Source organism: Tenrec ecaudatus, chromosome 14, assembly GCF_050624435.1.
Source record: "Tenrec ecaudatus isolate mTenEca1 chromosome 14, mTenEca1.hap1, whole genome shotgun sequence".
Lineage (NCBI taxonomy): Eukaryota > Metazoa > Chordata > Mammalia > Afrosoricida > Tenrecidae > Tenrec > Tenrec ecaudatus.
Window position 1 is genome coordinate 4,931,051 of NC_134543.1, and position 20,519 is coordinate 4,951,569.

The 20,519-nt window shown below is 55.5% G+C and overlaps 1 protein-coding gene across 1 annotated transcript in view; it reads left to right on the forward strand.

The window, feature by feature from the left end:
- EML1 (EMAP like 1) overlaps positions 1-20,519 on the forward strand; it is a 121,629-nt gene that overhangs the window by 91,901 nt on the left and 9,209 nt on the right. Inside the window, exons 7-16 of the mRNA XM_075531969.1 lie at positions 1,784-1,933; positions 2,253-2,322; positions 4,524-4,634; positions 6,138-6,233; positions 9,075-9,209; positions 9,560-9,659; positions 13,357-13,511; positions 17,190-17,315; positions 17,542-17,673; positions 19,828-19,895. Of these exons, the coding sequence (XP_075388084.1) occupies positions 1,784-1,933; positions 2,253-2,322; positions 4,524-4,634; positions 6,138-6,233; positions 9,075-9,209; positions 9,560-9,659; positions 13,357-13,511; positions 17,190-17,315; positions 17,542-17,673; positions 19,828-19,895 (1,143 nt within the window). The remainder of the gene's footprint in view (positions 1-1,783; positions 1,934-2,252; positions 2,323-4,523; positions 4,635-6,137; positions 6,234-9,074; positions 9,210-9,559; positions 9,660-13,356; positions 13,512-17,189; positions 17,316-17,541; positions 17,674-19,827; positions 19,896-20,519) is intronic.

The window sequence follows — 20,519 nt, forward strand, 5'->3', positions numbered from 1 at the left end:
CCTCTTCAGACTCATGAAACACATGCAATGATGCTAAATGCAGGAGGATCACAGGCCAGGGGGTTGGAAGTCTTGTAGATCCAGTGGCATCATAAGCATCTCAGTGCTGACAGGGGTCTCTCCGTGGCTTCTCTGGCTCCAGGGGTCTGGTTGCATCAGGGCAGGTCCATGTGGCTTCTCCAGCTCCCAGGGTGTAGTGCCATGTGTCTCGTCAGTAGAGCATCTCTCACGGAGTGAGCACAGAGAACATGTGTCTCCCAGCTCCAAGGAGGAAAAATGCCAGAGTTCCCAGAATTCTCAGGAGAAGCCCATGCCCACACAGAGGCCCCATTGGCTATGACCTGATTGACAGACTAGACTCCACCCCTTCACTCTTAATCCTCTCAAGTCGCAAATTGGCACCAGATGATGTAACGACCACAAAAGCCAACGCATTTCCCCTTGTGATGCTGGGAGCAGGCACAGTGGCTCTGGGGGGCCCAGGGACATGCCACCTGCAGCCCCAGGCTGGGAATCTGTTTCGAGGGGAGGGCCACTTGAGGAGTTGAAAGATGGAAGACTCCAGTATCTCCATCCCTCCCCTGATCCGAGTTCAGAGCCACTCCCTCCCCCCCTCTCAAGACCAGGGCCTCAAAAGGGAGAATCCATGGGCTTTTATGTCGGTTAAACAGGTCTGAGCAGGTAGTGTAGGAACTAGAGAGGAGTGTAGCAGAGAAGCAGCAGACAAGAAAAAGGGAGAACCTCTGTCTTTTTCTTTTAGCAGAATATTCCAGCATTCTTAGGAAATCTGTTTCACGACAACTTCTCACACTTTCTGACATGAGTACATTCTGGCTCTCAGAGACCCTACAGGCCGGAGAAGAACTGTCTCTGGGGGGTTTTGAGGCCGTAACTCTTGACAGAAGTAAAAACCGTCCTCTTCTTCACGAGCAACTCTGGTGGTTTTAAACTCCTGTCCATGGGCTTAGCAGCGCAGTATTCCACGGTGCCACAGTCTTGAAGGACTCCTCAAAGGATTTCTAGTCAGGTATCTTCAGACTAATCTGTGAGCTATAACTACTTTTATTTTTTCAAGAGTAAGTTCCGTGAGCAATTCTTGTTGTTTCGCTGCCATTAGGTAGATTCTGAGTCGTGGTAACCCCTCAGGACAGCATAGAACTGCCCTGTCATTTCCTGAGACCGCAATTCTCTACGGGAGTAGAAAGTCTTATCTTTCTCACATAGAATGACTGGTGGTTTTGAACTGCTCACCCTGTGGTTAGCAGCCCAGTGCCTGGCCCACTATACCACCAGGGCTGTGTGTGTGTGTGCGTGCGTGTGTAAGAAGAGGAAGGTCCTCAGCACGGTGGATTGACATGGTGGGCTCCGACATAGGAACAATTGTAAAGACGGGGCAGGACCGGGCAATGTTTCAGTCTGATGTGCACGGGGTCGCTATGGGCCAGCACCGACTCGACGGCACCTAGCAACAACATAAACAGAAATACACATCACGATAAACCAGGCTCACTGCCCTCGAGTCGATGCCGGCCCGGAGCGACCCTAGAGGTGGGTGGAACTGCCAGTGTGTTTCCAAGACCGAGAGGCTGGTGGTTTCAAACTGGGGGCCATCAGGGCAGGTGTGCGTGGCATTGGCAGAGTATAGCTGGCTGTGACTTTAACGAGTGCCACGGATTGTAGCAGCCGTGGCACACAGCCCCTGGACTGCACCCGTGGAGCGATGCAGGCGGCCTCTCGGCTATTCGCGAAAAGGAACAGGTTTTGTCTTGACGCGCGCTCCAAGCTACGGGTACCGGGGCCGAGACTGCCGGAACAACCTGTACCTGCTCCCCACGGGGGAGACGGTGTACTTCATCGCGTCGGTGGTCGTGCTGTACAACGTGGAGGAGCAGCTGCAGCGGCACTACACCGGCCACAACGACGACGTCAAGTGGTGAGTCCCCACCCCCGCCTGCCAGTGGGCGACGCCGAACCGCCGGGCCGTCACAGAAGGGGCCTCTCTGGGGACATGGCTTCTCTGCCTTCTGTGCCCACCAGTTCCCAGGCTACAGCACAGCAGCAAACACAAACTCCTTGCTGGGGCCTCAGTCCCGAGCCCTGCTCGGGAGGGCGAGCATGGCTGTGACCGAGTTCAAAGGTCGCACTTGATGAGGTGTGGTCCAGGGGAGAGGAGCGCTTACCTTGAAAGGGATGCCAGTCTTATTTTTGTGTAAACAGCCTTTTCTTCCCCACCTCACCCTCCTCTTTTTCAGCCTAGCGGTTCATCCTGACAGGATCACCATAGCAACAGGACAAGTGGCAGGTACATCGAAGGATGGGAAAGTGAGTTGTCTTCCGCCTTTTTTTTTTTTCTTCATATTTTTCTTATGAGCTGGTGGCCCGAAAGCAATGTCTGGCTGGTAGATCCGCCTGCCTGGATATCATTAGAGGACCTGGGTCCTTCTGAATCCCTCCTTGTGGTTAGGAGCCGTCACGTCCAGCCCGACACACAGCGACCCACTGTCCGACAGCACGAAACACCGCCTGGTCCTCCGCCCTCCTCCCAGCCGCTGTTCTCATTGGAGCCCCTTGTCGCATCCACTGTGTCGGTCCGCCTCCCTGAGGGCCTTCCTCTCTGTCGCTGCCCCTCTACTTTACCCAGCTTGATGTCCTTCTCCAGGGGCTGGTCTCTGCTGACCGCATGTCCGAAGTATGTGAGCCCCGGTCTTGCCATCTTTCCTCTAAGGAGCACTCTGGTCGTACTTTTTCCGGAATGGCTCCCTCCCTAGATGATTTGAATGGAAAGTCACAGACTCTTGGAGTGATCATAGAAGCCACCTGAGCGCCCATCAGTGTGTGCAGACGGCCTTGTTCTCGCCTGAGGATCTGCTCAATCCTGCAACACTTAGCTCAGTAGTCAACTGTAAACTGCCCGGGTCCACCAACATCAGGATAAGAGATAGCACCTCTGGACGGGACCTGAGAGCGGCCCTCTCCGCCCAGGGAGTTGCTCTCTGTCAGCTGCGAGGTCAGCACAAGTTCCGGAGGCACTTCGCAAGACGTGCTCTTGTGCTCTGAGGATCAGGCAGGGGACTAGCGGATGTCAGTGCATGGTTGAGTCCCAGAGCAATTAGAAACGGGTCTTGCATTTCCCAGCCAGCCCAAAGCAAAGCCCCTGGGTCTGCTCCGACAGAGGGGTTTCCGAGGCTGGTGTCTTCATGGAAGCAGACTGTCTCAGCTTCCTCCCACGAAGCGGCTACAGGGGTTCAAACCGCCAGCCTTCTGGATAGGAGCCGAGCGCATCGGCCCCTGTGCCAGCAGGCCTCCCGCCATCACCTACCTCCTCTTCCTGTCCTTATGTCTCATTTAGAATTCTTGGTGACTTTGGAGGACAACTTGACAAACCTTATTACTTACTGTACAGCATATCACAGTCCTGGATTAAATTTTTTCTTCTTCTTGTCTTTAAGAAAGCACAGAGCTACCGTCTTTCCGGAAATCGTTTAACGACGTTATCGTTGTCATCCGGTGGTAGGGCGCGGGTTGCGACTCACCGTGACCCTGTGTACAACCGAGTGACACCGCAGCAGCCTCGTGGTCATTGTGGCTCTCTCTGAGCCCGTTGCCCGTCGTGTTCACCTGTTGCGTTTTCTGTAGTCATGGACGCTATTTTTCATTAAAGTCTTACCCGGGGAAAAGAGGTAGCAGGAATCAATTACACCCACTCTCACTGCCCTGCAGTCGATGCCGACTCACAGCGACCTCTGCAGGACAGAGTAGACATGCCCTGGTGGGTTTCCAAGACTGTAATTCTCTGGGGGAGTCGAAAGCTTCCTCTTTCTCCCTCGGAACTGCTGGTGGCTTTGAACTGTTACCCTTGAGGTAGGCTAGTGGGTAATACATCAGGCTGCTAACTACAAGACCGGCAGTTCAAACCCACCAGTCACGCTGTGGGAGGAAGATGAGGCTTTCGGTTCTCACCAAGATTTACTGCCCCGGAAACCCACAGAAGCAGGGTCGCTCGCTCGGAGTCACGATCAATGCTACGGCAGCGCGATCTTTATTTCAATGCATAGAAATAGAACATCTTCCCCTAGTTTTATTCTGAATCATCCGCTGGCCTCACCAAGCTATTTGAGTTACATTATATGGTGTGAGCATATGTAGATTTTATGTGTGGATTTATACCCCGTAGGACAGGGTAGGACTGCCCCTGTGGGTCTCCCAGACTGTCATTCTCTGTGGGTGTAGAAAGCCGCGTCTCTCCCGCAGAGCTGGCTGGTGGTCTTGAACTACTGGCCATGCAGGTAGCTGCCCAGTGGGTGAGCACTGCACCACCAGGGCTCCCGAATGTCAGCACCATCAGCCTGACATAGGGCAGCTCCCGAAGAACACAGCACGCATGGTGGCAGCAGGCACCGCAAGGGCAGAAAAGCGCTGGCCTTTGGCAAGGGCACAAGGGCGGCTCGGGTCCTGTGTTCTGCTTCCAGGTAGAGATTGACACGTGTCACCGCTGCAACTGACGGTGGCGTTTTTCTCAACAGCAACTGCTCCCGCACGTGCGCGTCTGGGACTCCGTGTCGCTGAACACGCTGCACGTCCTCGGAGCCGGCTTCTTTGACCGAGCTGTCACCTGCATTGCGTTCTCAAAATCAGTAAGCATGAGCCGGTGGGGGTCTGCAGGGACACAACCAAGGGGCTAACCCCCTCAAGAACTAGGGGGTGCGTGTATAGACTGGAATGCGAGGAGGTTCCTGCTCCCCAGGCCCCGCCATCCGGAGGTGGCGCATGCCCCCTTGGGGATACCACACCCCCCCATCGACGTGACCAGCCACTGCCAGCGTGGTGCTGGGGGAGGGCAAGAAACCCTGCTGTGATTAGGGGCTGTGGAGTGTGTGCCGACTCATAGCGGCCCAGCGCAAGACAGAACAAAACCCCGCCTCACCCTGCACCAGCTCACCATTGCGCCCATGCCTGAGCCCCTGGTGGCAGCCCCTGTGTCCAACCATCTTGTGGAGGGCCTGCCTCTTTCTCACTGCCCCTCCACTCTACCCAGCACGGTGTCCTTCTCCAGGGACCGGCCTCTCCTGAGGACACGTCCAAAGTACGTGAGAAGTCTCCCCATCCGTGCTCTGTGGAGCACTCTGTCCCCTCCCAGGGCATGGTCACACTGTCCCCAAGTGGTGCTCTCACTCTGGCCCTGACTCCCCCTGCTCCCCTCAGCCCCAGGCTGGCCCAGGGCCCTGCGGGGTGTGGAACTCCCCAGATCCGACCTCACACATCCTCAGCCTCCGGAATGTGACATCACTCACCCATGGTCGTGGTCACAGGCCAAACGGCACCTGCCCCCCACAGGGTCCCAGGGCACAGGCGCTGACAGTCCCACAGGACCCTGTCTCCCGTGCAGGCTCTGGTGCCCCTGGAGTCCCTCCTTCTGCCCTGGCTCCTCCCATGTAGGCAAGCCTGACTGGATGAATTCTCCGTACCCCAACGCAGGGCTCTTTGTGGAGCGTGAGGTGAATGGGGTGCTCACCCCGACCTGGCCATTGTCTTCTCAAAGGTGGTCCCCTTCTGTGTTAGACAGGGTTCTCTAGAGAAACAAAACCAGAACACTAATGATTTTATATATATTTATACAGATAGAGAGATAGATAGATAACATAAGAAATAAACAGTTCATTAAATTATAAAGCAGTACAAATGGCTCAGTGCAACTCACTCCCCTGAGACAGTTGTGAGACACTGGCAGTCCTTCAAGTCTTGAGGGCCGCCAGGTAGTCCTCCATAGAGCAATTCAGGCTATCCAGCTACAGGCAGGACACAGCAAGGCAACTCACCAACAGTCAGCCAGATGACAGGGTCCAACAGTCCCCAGCTCAAGAGGTGTAAATCCCAATACTATGGTGAATTAGGTGTTGAAGGAATCTCAAATTACAGCGACACAGTCCACGGGTTGGGTGTCCCACAGGTAGTGTAGCTCGCAAATGGAGGCACAGAACAAGCAAGGCAGCCGCACACTGGTCCGATGATCAAAGAGCAAGAGGCAAGAGAGGTGAGGCTCGCCGAGCCATTCATCTCTCCTCCCTTCAATCAATCCCACATGTGTTCATCAGCCAGGTTGGCACAATAAACGTTAACTATCTCACCTTGCTTTCCAGAATGGAGGGAGCAACCTGTGCGCTGTGGACGACTCCAACGACCACGTGCTGTCCGTGTGGGAGTGGCAGAAGGAGGGGAGACTGGCTGACGTGAAGGTCTCTCCTTCTCACACACACACATACACCCACATTACCCAGTCTTTTTTTCTTTTTTTAAAAATCATTTTATTGGGGGCTCATGCAACTCTTACCACAATCCACACATCCATCCATTGTGTCCAGCACATTTGTACATTTGTTGCCATGATCATTCTCAAAACATTTTCTTTCGACTTGAGCCCTTGGTATCAGCTCCTCATGAACCCCTGATATTTTATAAATTTTTTTCATATCTTACACTGACTGCTGTCTCCCTTCACCCACTTTTCTGTTGTCTGTCCCCTTGGGAGGGGGTTCTATGTAGATCATTGTGATCGGTTTCCCCTTTCTCCCCCCACCTTCCCCTTATCCTCCTGGTATCGCTAATCTCATGATTGGTCCTGAGGGGGATCATCTGTCCTGGATTCCCTGTGTTTCAAGCTCTTATCTGAATCCGTGTACATGCTCTGGTCTAGTCGGATTTGTAAGGTAGAATTGGGGCATGATAGTGGGGGGGAAGAAGCATTAGAGAACTAGAGGAAAGTTGTATGTTTCTTCGTTGCTACACCACACCCTGACTGGTTTGTCTCCTCCCTGAGACCCTTCTGTAAGGGGATGTCCAATTGTCTACAGATGGGCTTTGGATCCCCGCTCTGCCCTCCCCTCATTCTCAATGACATGATTGTTTGTACTGACGTTCCCCACTCTAGCTGCAGTCCACCCACCTCCCCTTCTGGCCGGTCCTGGCCTCCTTTCTCATTCTTCCCAGTAAGCCCACACCCCCACCTCTAGCCCTCAGACATGAGCACCCCACCCCAGACCTCCAGCCCCTCCTTCGTAAGGTTTCCCACAAGGGCTGGGAGGTTTCTTCCCCCCTCCTCTGACAGACACTACCTCTCATTCATCTTTTTCCTTTGACTCGTGCATCCCACAGAGACAAGGCAGCCCCTGGCACTGCCATCGTGTTCGCTGCCGGTGGTAGGGGCTCATACTTGGGTCCTCTCAGGCTGAGGGCTGGGGTGGAAGGCCGCTGCAGCCAGCCAGCACGGGGAGTGGGAGGTGTCCACAGCAGAGTGGGTTCAGAAAAGACGAGCGCAGGCCACTGGTCCATTGCGGTGGATCTGCAAAGTGCCTGCCGAGTCTCTAAAGAGCCCTGACATCCCACCCCGGACCCCCGTGTCTCTGCTGCAGAGGATGGGTCCCTCCCAGCACCCCTCAGTGGTTGGCCCACTTTCTGAGTACACTGGCCCATGTTTGATTGCCCGGACGCCAGCCAGCTGGGGCCCTCCGGGCTGGTCTCACCCCTAAGGGCAGGGTTTTGACCAGAAACTTGAGGAAGTTTAAGTTACCTAATAGTAACCATTACATTATGCGCACTCCCCCCTCCCCGCCAGCTTGGAAAAGGAGTGCTCTTGGTATTTTTAAGTGTAGGGTTCACAGGGCTACATTGGCACAAGATGTACAGTCAGATGTACAGAACGGTTTTGGAATGTATGTTGGTTTGCACAGATGTTGAAATGCCATTAAGATGTCTTATTAGGTAGCCAGCCCTGCTCTGGCTTTTGGGGCCCTTAGCGATAGGTCGGTGGCGAGAAAGCCCCTCAGAAGGCTGACGAGCAGAAGCGCTTCGCTTCCTATCATAAAAATAGAGTCCTCTTTGAGCAGTGCTTAGCAGGCGGCCTCGAGCCGTCAGCTGCGCCCTAGATAAGCCTGCTATTTACAGACACTCCGGTCTCAAGAGGGTGCACAAGTGTCTTCCGCCCTGACCTTAAAAATGCCGCCCACGGATAGAACATGCTCAGTCACGTGGACCCGATCCTGCCTCGCCCTCCCCAGGAGTGGCCTGGAAAGGGTCTTGATGGTGTCCTCTCTGCCCACAGCTAGCTTTTCGCCCGCCTGTGACACGTGTGGGCACCAGCGTCTCCGGGTGCGTCCCATTCTTGCGCCTTGTGGCTACTGGGCTTCTCATCAGCGGGAGATGTGTGGTCAGGCAGGTCGGCTGAGGCCGTTTTTCCCACGGCATCACACGCTCCCTGTCTGTGTCCCCCACCTGGCTGCCACTCTCTCAGTATCTCAAACTCATTCGTGATGCCCTGGCACGCCTCCTAGACCACAAATGGATAGACCTAACTTTTATATGTTCTGGGAACCTGAAAATCAAGTGCGCTTGTCACTCTTTGCAGCGGCCTGGGCCCAAACTCCCAGGTGTCTGTCTGTGAGGACGTGGGGTGCCGGCCTTACTGCTCAATCCGTTTAGGTGCCTGCGAGTCAGTTCCGTCTCACCGCGCGAGACCCTGTGTACAACCGAGCAAAGCCCCGCCCAGCCTCACAATTGCTCGTAAGCCCGAGCCCCTTGTGATAGCCCCTGTGTCCGCCCATCTCAAGGGCCCTCCTCTCTTTCACTGCCCCTCCACTTTACCAAGCAGGATGTCCTTCTCCAGGATCGGTCTCTCCTGACAACACGTCCATAGTCCGTGAGATGAAGCCTCACTGCCCTGGCTTCTAAGGAGCCTTCTGGTTGTACTTCTTACGAGTCGGATCTGTTGGTCCCTTGGCCATTGGCGGTCCTCTCAGGATTTCTCACCAGCACCACCTTGTGACTCATCAGACCTCCCCGGCCTTCCTTATCCAGTGCCCAGTGCCCGGTAGGCAGGCAGAAAGAGGCATAGCAGCATGGAGAGATGGGCATTTGTGCCACCCAGATGGACACCCATGGCGAGGGGCTGAGTTCAGTGTGGAAAGCAAAAAGCTCTCCCAGCTGGGCATGGGTGGGCTCGTGGTCTGTCTAAGGTTCAGGCTTTTCGGGTTTCCTTCACCCTCTTAAGTGACCCGTGGCCTCTGGTCCCGCTGTTTTCCAAGTGCTCTAACGAAGCCGTGTTTGCCGCGGACTTCCATCCCACCGACACCAACGTCATCGTCACCTGCGGAAAGTCCCACCTCTACTTCTGGACCCTGGACGGCAGCTCCCTCATCAAGAAGCAGGGGCTGTTCGAGGTAACGCTCAGTGGCCCTGCCTTTGGTCTCCTTCCTCGCCAACCCAACGGGCGGTCAGCGTGGGGTAAAGGGAGTTTGAAGCACCCCTGTCTTCATTGGTCGCTGTGGGGAGACAGCTGGGCGTATGGTGAGGAAGACCAGCCCCGGGGTCTCTGGCCTGGCTGGGGAGCCCCCCTGTCTTTAGGGTGACAGTAGTAATGCCAAGGAAGAGGACGGCCAGGGAAGGGGGAGCGTGGGAGGAGGCAGGTGGTCAGGGAGTGCGAAAGTCAAGGTGCCATGGCCAAGGAAGGGCCCGTGGCACCTAGCAGAGGTCATCCTGACGCCGTGTCTGCGTTTGTAACCCTGTGCAGAAACAAGAGAAGCCCAAGTTTGTCCTCTGCGTGACCTTCTCCGAGAACGGCGACACCATTACTGGCGACTCGAGTGGCAACATCTTAGTGTGGGGAAAAGGTAACGAACCAGACTCCGGTCCCCAAAACAGGTTTGGTGACAAGGCGGGAGGTCAGCCAGGCGTTCCGTGAACATGCCCTGTGACACCAAAGGTGGGGGTGGGGGTGTGCAGGCGTGTGTGCGGCCCCAAAACCACAAAGCTAGAACGTGAGGGGCCGGAGGAAGAAGAGCGGGAGTCATGGGTCTTATGAATAGGCCTGGAGGCGCCGTGAACTGAAAAGTCAGCAGTTCAAGTCCACCAGCCGCTCTGCAGGAGAACAAGGAGGCTGTCTGCCTCCTTAAAGGCGACAACCCTGGAGACCCCAGGGGTCGTTCTACCCTGTCGTACAGGTGACGACATCATCAATAGCTACACTTTCGTCATCGCTTTCCATAGCTCTCCTAATAAAGCCACTGACGATTCCCACCCATCGCGACCCCGGACGACAGAGTAGAACTACACAGCTGTGGGTTAGACAGGAGGCCTGGGGGTGGAGGGGGTTACACGTTGGGCTGCTAGTCATAAGGTCAGCAGTTGGAATCCGCCAGCCACTCCGAGGGAGAATGATGAGGCTCTCTGCTCCTGTAAAGAGTGGCGATCTCAGAAACTCACTGGGGACAGTTCTGCTCTGTCCTGTAGGGTCACTGAGCTGGCATGGACTCGATGGCAGTGAGTTTGGCTTGGGGTCCACCTCTCAGACCCTGGGACGATGTCTCTGACGCACGTGGCATCGAGCAGGCATGTGTGAAGTGCTGAGGAGCCCTGGCGAAGCTGTCGGATAAGAGATGCAATGCTAACCCCAAGGTTGGCTGTTCTAGCCCACCAGGAGCTCCTTGGGAAAAAGATGAGGCTGTCTGCTCCTGTGAAGATTCACAAACGTTTGTGCAGAGGGTCCTTGGCAGAGTAGTGGTTATACGTGGGGGTTCTAACTGCAGGGTGAGCAGTTTGGAACCACCAGCCACTCTGAGGAAGGACGAGGAGGCTCTCTGCTCCTGTAAAGAACCCACAGGGGCAGTTGTACCCCATCCTATGGGGTCTGTGAGTCAGCACTGACTTAAGGACAGTGAGAGTAAGGGGGACCCTGCATAGGGTCAGTATGGGGCAGAACAACCAAGTGGCAGTAGGTTGCCCTTGGAGACAGCTGCACAGCAGTGGTTTTGCGGTTGAAAGATCCTAATGTATTTTATAGGAGCACTGGCTGGAGGCACAGTAGGCTGCATGTTGGGCAGCTAACCACAAAGTCAGCAGTTCAAGCCCACCCGCAGCTCTGTGGGAGGAAGATGAGGCTTTCTGCTCCTGTTGTAAAGACTTACACCTTGAGGAGCACAAAGGGCTCTACTCTGTCACTATCTGTGGGGTCCGCTGGAGCCAGAACCGACTCGATGGCAGGGAGTTTGGTTTTAATAGATTTATGTCCCAACAGAGTGCATCACACTGTGATTTATACAGATTTATGCAGGAACCATAGATTCTAATATGTAATACAGCCATTGCTTCTTAAATCTATAACCAATTTAAAAGCATTTCCACCTGGTGCCGTATTTGCCCGTACTCAGAGCCCTGTGGAGTGAGTTGATTAGGTATTTTTACACCTTATTTTAAACTGAATCTGGATACCCAACATAATCATTGCTGTCAAGTTGATTCTGACTCATTATAACACTATGCAGAGGTTCTGAGACTGGGAATATTCGTGGGAGCCAACAACCTCATCTTTCTCTCTCCGAGAGGCTGGTGGGTTTGAACTGTCCAGCTGGTGGTTAGCAGGCCCACACTTCTCCCACTGTGCCACCTCAACCCACTGCCATCAGGTCCATTCCATCCAACTCCTGATGCTGCTGTTAGGTGCATCGAGTGGTTCCGACCCCCGCGGCCCTAGGTGCGCCCAAAGGAGACTCGGCCCAGTCCTGCTCCGCCTCACAGTTGTTCTTCTGTTGGAGCCCGTCGGCGCAGCCACTGTGTCCATCCGTCTTGTTGAGGGCCTTCTGTTTCGTGGCCTCTCTATTTGACCAAACATGATGTCCTTCTCCAGGGACTACTCTCTCCTGACAACATTTCTAAAGTACCTGAGACAAAGTCTTGCCATCCTTGCCTCTAAGGAGCATGCTGGCTGTACTTCTTCCCAGACAGATTTGTTGGATCTTTGGGCAGTCCGGGGTACTCTCAGTGTTCTTCACCGGCACCATTCCAACTCATAGAGACCCATATTGGGTTTCCAAGGCTGCAGATCATTATGGGGCAGATAACCTCAATTCTCTCCCAAAGAGCAACTGGCGGGGTTGCGGTCAGCAGTCCAACTCTTATCAACAATGCCACCTGTTGGTATATGGTTAGGTGCCGTAGGTTGGTTCCAGCTCACGGGGACCCTGTGCACAACAGAATAAAACACTGCCCGGGCCTATGCCATCCCTCACAACCCTTGTCATATTTGAGCCCATCATTGCAGCCATGGTGTCAATCCATCTTGTCAAGGGATCCACCTCTTCTTTGCTGCCCCTGTATTGTACGGAGCAAGACGGCAAAACCATTGTAATGCGCGTGATTCCCAAACCAATGCACTGAGTCCTTCTGACTCTTACTGACCCTCTGTAGCAGCGGTGGTCACGACCCCTTTGGGGGTCGAATGACCCTTTCACAGGGGTCGCCCAATTCATCACAGTAGCAAAAGGATGGTGATGAGGTAGCAATGAAAATAATTCTATGGTTGGGGGTCACCACGACATGAGGACCTGTATGAAAGGGCTGAGGCAGTAGGAAGGTTGAGAACCACTGCTCTATAGCATCTCCCAGGCCTCATCTCTCCCCCAAGGAGCGAGTGGTGGGTTTACATCACCAACCTGGCGGTTAGCTGCCCAACGCCCACCCGGCCAACCCACCTAAGAGCTCCTTAAACTGAACTGGGGCCATTCAGGGGCCATGTGGGGGACTATCTTCTAGCTACTGCAAACCAAACCCACTGCCACGGGGCCACTTCTGACACACAGAGACCCCATAGAATGGAGTAGAACTTCCCCCTGTGGGTTTCTGAGACTATAAATCTTGACGGGAGTAGAAAGCCCCATTTTCCTCCCTCTGAGTGGCAGGTGGTCACGAACTGCTGGCCCTGCATGAGCAGCCCAGCCCGTGTCCCCAGGCCTCCCCCGCTCTTGTGAAGCCCGGGAAGAAAAACGTGTGCAGTGTCCCTGCTGCTCGGGGCCTGGCTGCTTACTCCGCAGACAGTCCCGTGCGGGGAGCAATACCCCTGTCCCACAAAGGCGGGACTTGAGCTGCTGAGCAAGTCAGGCCCTTGTCCCGGGCTCTCCGTTCGCAAGGGCAGGTGGCCCCCCTCAGTGACCCTGTGGGACAGAATGGAATGGCCCAGTTGGGTGTCATCATCAGTGGTGAAGTCTAACTGTCCACCTTCCTTCCGGCCAGCAGCCCAGCGCTCTAACCACTGCAGCAGCTGGGCATCTTCAGGGCTGCCGAGCTGGGACTTAAGTTCAAAGTATGTGGCCTCGGGCACCCTCCTGCACTCTGCCCAGAGGGGCCTCGTTTCCCTCATTGTAAAGTGACCCTCATCCTCCTCAGTTGGGCTCTTTCTGACTTCCTGTGACAGCGAGGTCCCCACCTGCCGTGACCCCTGCTTGAAGAAGGGAAAAGCAGAGGAAACGGGATTTGAGAGGGGCGCCCCCGGGTCCCCTGTCGATGTAGTCACGGTGGTTTTCCGGGTGTGTTCAGGGACAAACCGAATAAGCTATGCCGTACAAGGAGCCCACGAGGGTGGCATCTTCGCGCTCTGTATGCTGAGGGACGGCACGCTGCTGTCCGGAGGAGGGAAGGACCGGAAACTCATCTCCTGGAACGCAAACTACCAGAAGCTGCACAAGACCGAGGTAGGCGGGCGGGCAGGCCGGGCCGCAGATGTCCGCTCTGAACCTTGATGCTCAGACCAGCCCCTTTCCTGGCACGGGGGAGACGGCTTCCTAACGGTGTGATTCAGTTGGGCCTGCATTGACGGGTGTCCTGCCCCCACGGGGCTCCCACCATGTCGGTCTCTATGGCAGTGGGTCCCCAGGGTTCAAACACCACCCCACTTAGGATTCGCAAGCAGGACCCCGGTGGCCTCGTGGTCATGAGAGTTGGGCTGTGAGCCGCATGGGCGGTGGTTCAAGACTACCAGCAGCTCCTAAGGAGAAAGACTAGACTGGGCTTTCAACTCCGGTAAACAGTTACCATCTCAGAAGCCCACTGGGGGTCCTCCATGAGTCAGCATGGACTCAGTGGTGGATTTGGTTGGGGCAGCAGCTCTGCTGCGATGCAAACGCGCTACTACAGAGACACCGGAGATGCCTAGTGGCCCCCATGGGACGGAGCAGAGCCGCCTCCTCATGCCCCCAAGGCTGCCATCTGTCTGGAAGCCGGCCTCCGCCTCTCTGTCCCTCGCAGTGACCGAGGGGTTTCATCACAGAGCTTTCAGCTAGCAGCCAGGCGCTTTAACCACTGCGCCAGCCATTGTGGTTGTGGTTGTTAGGTGCTGTGGAGTCGGTTCCTAACAGAACCAAAGGCCGCCCGGTCCTGCACTGCCCTCAGCATGGTGGTTATGTTTGAGCCCATTGATGTAGCCACTGTGTTCATCCATCTCATCAAGGGTCCAATTTTTTCACTATCTCTCTATTCTACCAAGCATGATGCCCTTCTCCAGGGACTGGTCTCTCCTCACCACCTGCTGAAAGGTCGTGAGATGGAGTCTCATCATCCTGGCCTCTAAGGAGCTTTCTGGCTGTTCTTCGTCAAAGACAGATTTGTTGGAGTGTGTGCCAAGGCCAGGGCTCCTTAGAATGGAACCCGGTGATGGGAGGGTTCCCTTCGTCAGCAGAGTCTTGCTGGCTCCACATCTCACCGGGTAGACTTGGAGACGTGCCCCTCTGAGCACATATGCAGGGACCATGCAAGCTCGAGTTCTCTAGCCCCTTGGAGACCCTCCACCTCCACACTGCACTGCCTGGCAACTAACCTGCCTTCCTGGAGGAGCCAGACCTTGCATATGCCTCCTACCAAAACCCAACACACCATCTCACCATGAGCTCATGAGCTCTGTGGGGTAGGCTGGGCTGGCCCTTCCAGAAGTCAACCACCAGACCTTTCCTCTGTGGCACTTCTCAGTAAGCTGAAGCCCCAACCAACCCCACCCTTAGCTCCAGCTGGGGACTTGATCCCTTCTGCAGGTGTGATGAGCTCTCTTCCCTGGACCTAGGGGGTGTGATGAGCAGATGGAGCTCCAGGCCAGGCCGTGCTCCCCGTCCCCAGCACAGAATGGGCGCCCCACACAATAGGTCTTCTCCCAGCTCCTTGGTCGCACGGCGAGCGCCGAGTCAGAGGCCATCATGGCAGGAGGAGGATGTGGTTTCCAGGCAGAGGCAGGCCTTCCTTCACACGCTGCACCCACTTTGGGCTGAGCCTGTTGCAGGTGTCAGAATGGTAGACCTCACCAACACCACATACACGGCTGTCAAGTTGATGCCGGCTCAAGGCGGCTCTCGGGGACCATCATCCCTGCAGAAGCAGCCACCTTGTCCTTCTGAGGAGCAGTGGGGTGCTTCCAAAGGCCCTCCTTCTGGGTCACAGCCAAGCACCTAACCACTGAGCCACTGGGGCCCGAGGGGTCTGAGGCACAGCGTGGACAATCAACGCTGCAGAGTGGCAGGGCCCTCCCTGGCGTTGTTTCTCTCATTCTCTGTGCTTCTCTTCAGTGGCCCAGGTTCCCAGGAGCTCTTCCCAGCCCCGTGCTCGCACAGCACCCTGGGGACACTGGCTGCGGGAGAGAGGGCTGCGGGCCGTTAGGACTGGGCCTTGCAGTCACTCGGGGGTCCAGCACAGGTCCCGCCTCCCTCCTCAGTGCCGGAACTTTCTTTCATCATGGCAAATTCTTCTGGGGGGGGGCTCTAGAAAGAGCCCTGGTGGTACAGTGGTGACACATTGAGCCGCCTACCGCAGGGTCAGCGGTTTGAAACCATCAGCTGCCCCCCCCCCCAGGAGAAACACAAGGCTTTCTCCTCCTAATGGTTTGCAGCCTCAGAAACCCACAGGAGCAGTGCTGCCCCGTCCTGTAGGGTTGGTATGAGTCGAATGGACTCATGGCAGCGAGTCTGATTTGAGAAAGCCCTTTGACATCCTTTTCTGTGGGGTGACGAAGGAGCTCGGGTGGCATGGGGGGTTTAAGCATAGGTGCCACTTGCCACAAGTTAGCAGTTTAGACCCACCAGCCCCCTACAAGGGAGAAAGATGAGGCTTTTTGCTCCTGTCAAGGTTTACAGACTCGGAAAACCCACAGGGCAGATCTGCTCTATCCTGTAGACTCAATGGCATGTCCTTTATACATTTACTATCATGACCAACATTTTTGAAACCAGGCTGCCTTGCAAAGGAGAGGCCGTTTTATATTCCAATGCATTGTTAGCAGCTTTTTTTTTTTTTTGATGGTGGGACAGTGTATGAGTCAGCATCATGAGTCGGCATCAACTCAACAGCAGTGGGCGGGGTTTAGGTCCCCCTGTGCTGCGCTTTCCACACTGGATCTGTCGCCAGCGCCGTCAGCAGCCCAAGCGAGGGACAAGGACAAGTGAGCTGCGCCTTATTCCATGTTCCTTCATGATGAGTGTAGAAGCTACATCATCCGGTGTCAACTTGAGAGGATTAAGAGTGAAGGGGTGGAGTTTAGCCTGTCAATCAGGTCACAGCTTGATGACCTCATTTGGAGGCGCTAAGGAGATAAATATCTCGGTGGAGGCAGGACACATGCTCACTCCCTGGGAGACATTCCTGTTGACAAGCCACATAGAGTCACGCTGATGGAAGCCAGAGCCCTGGAGCTGGAGGAGCCACGTGGAGACCCATGCCACTGTATCCACAAGACTCTCCACCCATGGGCCTGTGATCTTCCTGGACTCAGCATCAGTGCATGTGTTGCATGAGTCTGAAGAGGACTTTGCAGACTGGTACTGGACATATGGGCTAATATCAGACTTACGGACTTGATCTGGACTGGGCTGGGCTGTTTTCTTAATGTGAAATTACTCTTTATCTAAAGCTCTCTCTTACACACAAGTGAGTGTCTATGAATTTGTTTCTCTGGTCCACCTGGACTAACACATCGAGGACCACACCTTATTTCTTTTGTGAACACCCCCACTCTTGCTTAAGAGGCCCAGGACGTCTGGAGTTTGAAAGGAAGCGCTGGGCTTTTGCCGATTTGTTCACACATGATCGTGTCTGTGCCAGGAGCATGGATTCCTGGTGGCGCAGAGAGTTACATGTTGGGCCGTTCCTCAGAAGGTTGGCGGTTTGAACCAATCAGCCGCTCCAGGGGAGAAAGAGGTGACAGTCTGCTTCCATAAAGCCTGGGGCCTTGGAGACACCAACAGGCATTTCTTCCCGGTCCTGTTGGGTCTCCGGGAGTCTACAGCAGTGGACTTTGGGTTTGGTGATGGGTTTGGGGGATGTGCACAAGCGTCCCCCTTTTCGGACTGATGAGATCCAGCAGTTGACTTCTCACGTGACTCTCGCCCCTACAGATCCCAGAGCAGTTTGGGCCCATCCGGACAGTGGCCGAGGGCAAAGGGAATGTGATTTTGATTGGCACCACAAGAAACTTTGTTCTCCAGGGCATACTGGCCGGGGACTTCACACCTATCACCCAGGTACGTCTGTGAAGGTTACCGGAGCCGTGCCCCACGTCGAAGCTCTGCCCCTGGGCACCTCAAGCAAGAGCGGGGCTTAGAGAGCAGTGATCCCGGGTGCCCTGTGGGAGTGTGCAGAGGGAGAGGGGCTGTTGGGGTGGAGATCCGAGGTACCCCGGCCACGGGACACTGTCCTTCCCTGGGGACGCCTTATTCCAGGCCCCTTACTTTGCCTTGGTCTCCCCAGGGTCACACGGACGAGCTCTGGGGCCTGGCTGTCCATGCCTCCAAGCCCCAGTTCTTGACCTGTGGGCACGACAGGCATGCCACCCTCTGGGATGCTGTTGACCACCGGCCTGTCTGGGACAAGGTCATCGAGGTAGGCCCGCCCGTTCCCCTGGAGCAGAGTGAGGCCATTCCTGCAGGAGGTTAGGAGTGGGACCGGACTGGCCCCCAGGGCTGCTCTTCCATGCCCCTCAGGTGCACAGGGACGGGGTGGGGGGCCATCAGAGTTCTTGGGTGTCCAGAATCTGGGGACCCTGATGTGGCCTTGACTCCCCACCCCACCCCAGTGTACTTCTTGGGAGCGTCAGGTGGCTCTGCAAGTAGACTGTCTCATCATTGTCCTCTGCAGCCTCTGAGTCTGACAGTAAAGTAACAGGCTCTCATTCTTAAACGCAGCATCCCTGTGTGCCGGGTAGAAGGCAGTCAGATGCCTCGGGACGTCTGCCCACAGAAAATACCACGCAGGGACCAAGCATCCCCGTACACGACGCTCTCGATGTCGTGTGTCGTCTGTAAGCCGGGCACAGCCTCGCACGGTCGAGCGGCTCCTGTTTCATTCTGTTTTCACCCAGATTTTATTCTCCAGGAAATTGAGGCCTAAAAAGGAACCGATGAGCCTGCTGCCCTCACGTTGATTCAGCCTTAGTGGCCGCAGAGAACAGGGTAGAGCTGGCGTCTCACGGTTGTGAGCGTTAGAGGACTGGGCTGCCCCGTCTTTCTCCCACGGAGCAGCTAGCCTTTGGGTCTTGAACCGCGGGCCTGTGGTTAGTGAACTGGCGCTTAACCACTGTGCCACCTGGGCCCTTCATGGAGACTGGCAAAAACCAAACTCACTGCCATCGAGTCGACTTGGACTCACATCAGCCCTAGAGGGCAGTGTAGAACTGCCCCCGGGCTTTTCTGAGACTGTAACTCTTGATGGGAGTTGTGAGCCTCATCTTTCTCCCTCCCAGTGACTGGTGGTTCTGAACTGCTGACTGCATGCAGTTGGCCCCCTACTCGTAACCTCTGACGATGATGCCACCAGGGCTGAGGTTGTAAGGAAGAGAGCCAGCGCTCCAGCTGCTCTGTCTGGAGCCCAGCTCTGCCACCGCATCCCATTGTGAAGCCAGTCCACAGTTCTGCCCCCTGTGCTGTGAATGGCACTTGTGACCCTGTTTGGGGGACCAGCTCTCCCCTCTACCCCATAGCCCTTCATTTTAGCCTCCACCACCCCTCTAGTTCCGTGTCGTATCATGTAGTGGTGCACAGGCATATGTGCCCCTCCGAAGCGCCATTGTGCCTCACTCATTACGGGAGCAGAGCCTCCTAGCTGGTCCTGCCCCACCTGTGCACTCAGCCACTGTCTGCAGACCTGGAGTGGGCCTGGTGGTCATGTCCCTAGGCAGATGGGGCCCCCTACAGGCAGGCCGCTGTATTGCCCTTCTCCTTAGTGGGCTCTGCAGAACCCGCGTGTTTCACAAGTCAACGGCGCAGGGCAGCCCTGAGCTGGCAGAGCCCTCTCCCCTATGGTGTCGCTGTGGCACTCAGTGATCATTCTCACAACGTTTGTTTGAAACCTCCCAGTCCGTGCCAGTGCGCCCTTGAGCCCTGGTGGCATGGTGGCTGCCGCTTGGGGCTGCCAGACCCCAGGGTCAGCGATTCGAACCCACCAGCCGCTCCATGGGAGAAAGCTGAGACTCATGACTTCCTTAAAGCTGGGCAGCCCAGGCAATGCGTGGGCACAGGTCAGCCTTGTCCTAGAGGGTGTGTGGGAGTCAGAGTGGACTTGGTGGTGGCGAGAGGAGGAGATCTCCAGGCTGGGGAGCCCACGGGGACAGTTCCAGGCTCGCTGGGAATTGGGATGGACTCCAGGGAGGGAGTTGTCAGTGCTCAGTTGTTGGGAACTAGCTTGTGTGTTATGACAGCGTGTAAGTCCCCTTCCATCGGAAGGCAGTGAGTTTCTGGAGGGCTGTTAGGGCACCCCCGGTCGCCTACAGTGTGTGCAGACCCACCTACTCAGCACCGGGAGGTGGGAACAGAGAGGCCTTCCGGGGACCCTCTACCCCGAGGCTGCCTATGACATATAAGGCTGCGCAGAGAGGGCCCACCGATGGAAGGTGTGAAAGGATGGAAACGTTGCGGGGGGTGGGGGAAAACGTGCCCCTCTTGGGGAGGGCGAGTGAGGCAGGGACAGAGCAGAGCTTGTGTTGAGGATGCCCTGTTGGCTGGCCGGCCGTCCATTTACACGTCCTTTACAATATTCCAGGATCCAGCTCAGTCTTCTGGTTTTCACCCTTCAGGGTCTGTGGTTGCTGTGGGAACACTGACTGGGAGGTAAGTGGAGGCCAGCAGGGGCTGTTTCTCTGCCGCCGATGGGAAGGGGCTGGTTCGGTTGTTCATTGGATTCTCAGTAAGCGGCACAGTGTAGCCCTTGGGCTGCATCTTAGCCTCGAATGACTTTACCAAAATTTGAGTCAAAACTGGAAAGTAGAACTTTACATGAAGCAGAGGTGTCCATAGTTTGGACCTTTGGGAATCTGGAAAGTTACAGACCCTCTCTCCCAGGCTAGTGCCCATCACACACACACACATGTGTGCACACACATGTGTGCACACACACGTCAATTTACATCCACACATATACCCATAGACTGACACACCCCCACCACACAATATATATACTCATATACCTATATCCCCTACTGCACACATAGACACACTCATACACCCACATACACCTATATCCCCACCACCACACAATATATACACTCATATACACACATGTGCTCATTCACCCAACCACACACACACCGTGTACATTCTTACATGCATACATACTTAGACACCCACCACATATACACAACCACATTTGCATGTACCCCAGTACTGACACACCTGCACATACAACCACATGCATGTGCACACGTATGCAACTCCCTGTGCCTGCACCCTGGCAGG